Below are 3,258 nucleotides of genomic sequence, written 5' to 3'. Positions count from 1 at the left end.
CAAGCGCTTGATTTCCTTTTCAGTTTCAAGCATCTTCATGACTTGAATAATATTAGGGGCCTGTATGAGTATGTAGTCTCATGTCTATTCAGAGTAAGGTTTCAGAACAAGGCTGTTCAAAATGTCAAAAACACAACAAAGGATTGAATGTAAGGAATCATATCTACCCTAAAAGATTGTTTTGTCGATCCAATATATATAGGGCCATGTAAAAATAGCATGTAATATCAAATGAAACAGTTTTACAATATTTTATTACCTATATACCTGTAGCAGGTTTTAATTGTACATAGTGATTATGGTCGCCGTCTTGCTTCGCACTAGGGGGAATTTCCCTTTAACTCAGTCGGTAGAGCGACGGACCAGTAAGTCTGGGTCCGCGGGTTCCAGCCCAGCTGGCGGCACACTACTCTCGCCCTGTTACTTTTGGTGCCTTAGACAACTGCAAGCGAAAGTTATATGAGATTGAGAGGCGGCATTGGAGAGAGAATTTAACCTGGGTTGGTCTGTGTTTGGGGGCAAACATGTTTGTAAGGAGGGAGTAGTATAGCAGGTTTTAATCGTATATAGTGATATGGTCACTTTTTAGCATCGCGCTAGGGGGAATTTCCCTTTAGCTCAGTCTGTAGAGCGGTGGACCAGTAAGTCCGGGTTCGCAGGTTCGCGCCCGGCTGGTGGCACACTGCTCTCGCCCTGTTACATATCACTATCAGTAATGGGGAACTTACGAAATCACTCTTTTTGGGATTAAAAATTCCCAATTGTTACATAAACATTTCCCCCAAAATACCCTGAAAAGTCACTGGTAAATCTCTTATGAGTGTGTGCATGACTTTGGAGAGTGGATACAACTTTGCACAAAATTGAATCGTGCTGTGATTTCTGTTTTCGGTTCACAGGGAAAGTTTTTCAAATCTTATATGGATGACATACTGGCGATGTACTGTATTTGAACAGATTTTGCAGATAAATCTTTTCAAATACATTGCCATCTTTGATTTTGTCAGAAATCGTATCGACAGAAGTATTAAAGTGTTCTGATGTTAAAAAAAGTTGACAAACTAAGAATAAACTTGTAAATCAGAATTATATTAGTATCATATCAGATTACCCAAAAGAAGTTTTAAAATTGATTTAGAAATCTGTGACATTTATAATTGTATTTCTGATATAGTAAACAATTTTTAGGACATTCCATATATGGTTAAGTTGCCATATTTGGAACACAAGACTTTCTAACAGGAAGCATGCATCAAGTAAGCAGTATCAAAGAGATGTGAGCCTTTGAAATGTATTTACAAAATGATATAGACATAGAAATGGTTCAATAAATAATCAGTTATTAATGTTACAAATGTTGAATTTTGCTTTATATGATTGCAAATTAAGTACATACATTTCAATAATATCATTTTCACCACTGGATGTTTTAATTGCAACATTTCAGTCAATAGGACAGAATTGTAGCTTTGACAACTTAAAACTTTACAAACTGTTTGTATAAGGCTGTGTGTAATTTAGATAATGCTTACATTGTTTGACTGAAATATTTCTAATTTGCAACAGGACTTGTGATCTTAAATACATTGAAATACAAATGTAGATTGGAAAGGAAAACAAGACTTTGATCTGATCATGATCAATATCTTTTGTAGCGTGGTGTGAACTCAGCTTGATTTGTGAACCCTTCATACATCCGAGGGAAAAAATGGCTGCCGAGAGAAAGAAGTTCAAAATCCCATCTGCAACAGAGATGGAACAGTTGTCGGCAACTTCAATAAAACCACAAGACACCCTTACTGCTTTCAAGAGACAACAAGTTGAAGATGAGTCCCGTAAAGTGACAGATAATAAGAAAACAGTACCCGACTCCAATCAAATTAAGATTGCTTCCTTTCTGGCGTCTTCTAAACCATCCTCATCAAAGTCTAGTTCTGCTGCAAGTAAATCTGATCAGACTGACTCATCTGCTGCTGATAAGAACTTTCCGCCATTATCCTCATCAACAACAGTTTCTGTATCTGAAACAAAAGATGAAGTGCTGAAAAAGTCCAGTGATAAAACTCTGGCTCCAGTTACGGTTAGTAAGGGAAGCACAAGTAATGCCCTCATTGTCAATCCAAGGCAGAGAGGCAATCCCATTCTCAAGTCAGTACGTAATGTAGCTTGGGAGTACGGCGATATTGTGCCAGATTATGTAATGGGCTTGAGTACATGTGCTTTGTATCTGAGTTTAAGGTACCATCAACTTAATCCAAATTACATCCATGACCGACTCAAGCAGTTAGGTCGTGCCTATGATCTTCGTGTCATGTTAGTTCAAGTAGACATCAAAGAACCTCATCACCTTCTGAAAGAACTCGCCAAGATCTGCATCTTAGCTGACTGTACACTTATGTTGGCATTTACACATGAAGAAGCTGGACGTTATCTCGAGACCTACAAAGTTTACGAGTTCAAACCACCTGATGCCATCATGGAAAAAACAGATCATGACTTTGTTTCAAAATTTACGGATTGTTTAACAAGTGTTAAGTCTGTTAATAAAACAGATGCTGTGACATTGATGTCAACCTTTAAGTCCCTAAAAGGGGTAATGGAAGCTTCCAAGGAAGACTTGTCTCTTTGTCCAGGGTTCGGCCCTCAGAAAGCAAAGCGGGTATTTGACATATTCCAAGAGCCCTTCATGAAAGCCAAGAAACAAAAACCCAAAACAACTGATCATTAACTTGTCTTCAACAACTATCAGTTTTATTCATTTCAAATTTGAAGGAAGACCATATCATATTTATTTTGATGAAAATATTTTTATTCATCGAACAGTAATTAAAGTTACAAAGATGTCAGAGTTATTGACCTTTTCTACCATACATGATATGCAAATTATATTGTAATGTGATCAGAATATCCAAATGGGAATAGATATTGAGAATTTTTCAACAACCAAAATCTTAAGCCAGTTAACATTTATATGACTAATTAAAAGTTATAAAATTATGCAGCAAAGAAAAAAGGAAGAATGTATCTTAAAGAGGTCAATATTGGACAGTAATGATTTGTGATATATGTATTATCATTGAACATACACTATATGATAATATATATATATTGTTTAAGTTTAGTGCTTTGATAACATCAATTGATTAAGTTTATTTTACTATTTTAATTAACACTTCATGGGCCATTTATTTTCGTTTGTAATTCAAAATTACATATTTCATAACAATGTATTGTTAAAAAAATAAACAAATTGCTGTA

General features: G+C 35.7%; 1 protein-coding gene across 1 annotated transcript; it reads left to right on the top strand.

The window, feature by feature from the left end:
• Positions 1-1,618: 1,618 nt before the first annotated feature.
• LOC138336786 (DNA excision repair protein ERCC-1-like) lies at positions 1,619-3,258 on the top strand. Its single transcript, XM_069286351.1, has one exon. The coding sequence runs from the start codon at positions 1,709-1,711 to the stop codon at positions 2,726-2,728; it is 1,020 nt and encodes a 339-aa protein (XP_069142452.1). The 5' UTR covers positions 1,619-1,708; the 3' UTR covers positions 2,729-3,258.

The sequence above is a fragment of the Argopecten irradians genome, chromosome 12, assembly GCF_041381155.1.
Source record: "Argopecten irradians isolate NY chromosome 12, Ai_NY, whole genome shotgun sequence".
Taxonomy (NCBI): Eukaryota; Metazoa; Mollusca; class Bivalvia; order Pectinida; family Pectinidae; genus Argopecten; species Argopecten irradians.
Note: the sequence above shows the minus strand (reverse complement) of the source record. Positions and strands in the feature narration are given on the sequence as shown.

Bases quoted from the DNA above. Each gene is read 5' to 3' on its own strand.
- LOC138336786 (XM_069286351.1), top strand. From the start codon at position 1,709: ATGGCTGCCGAGAGAAAGAAGTTCAAAATCCCATCTGCAACAGAGATG.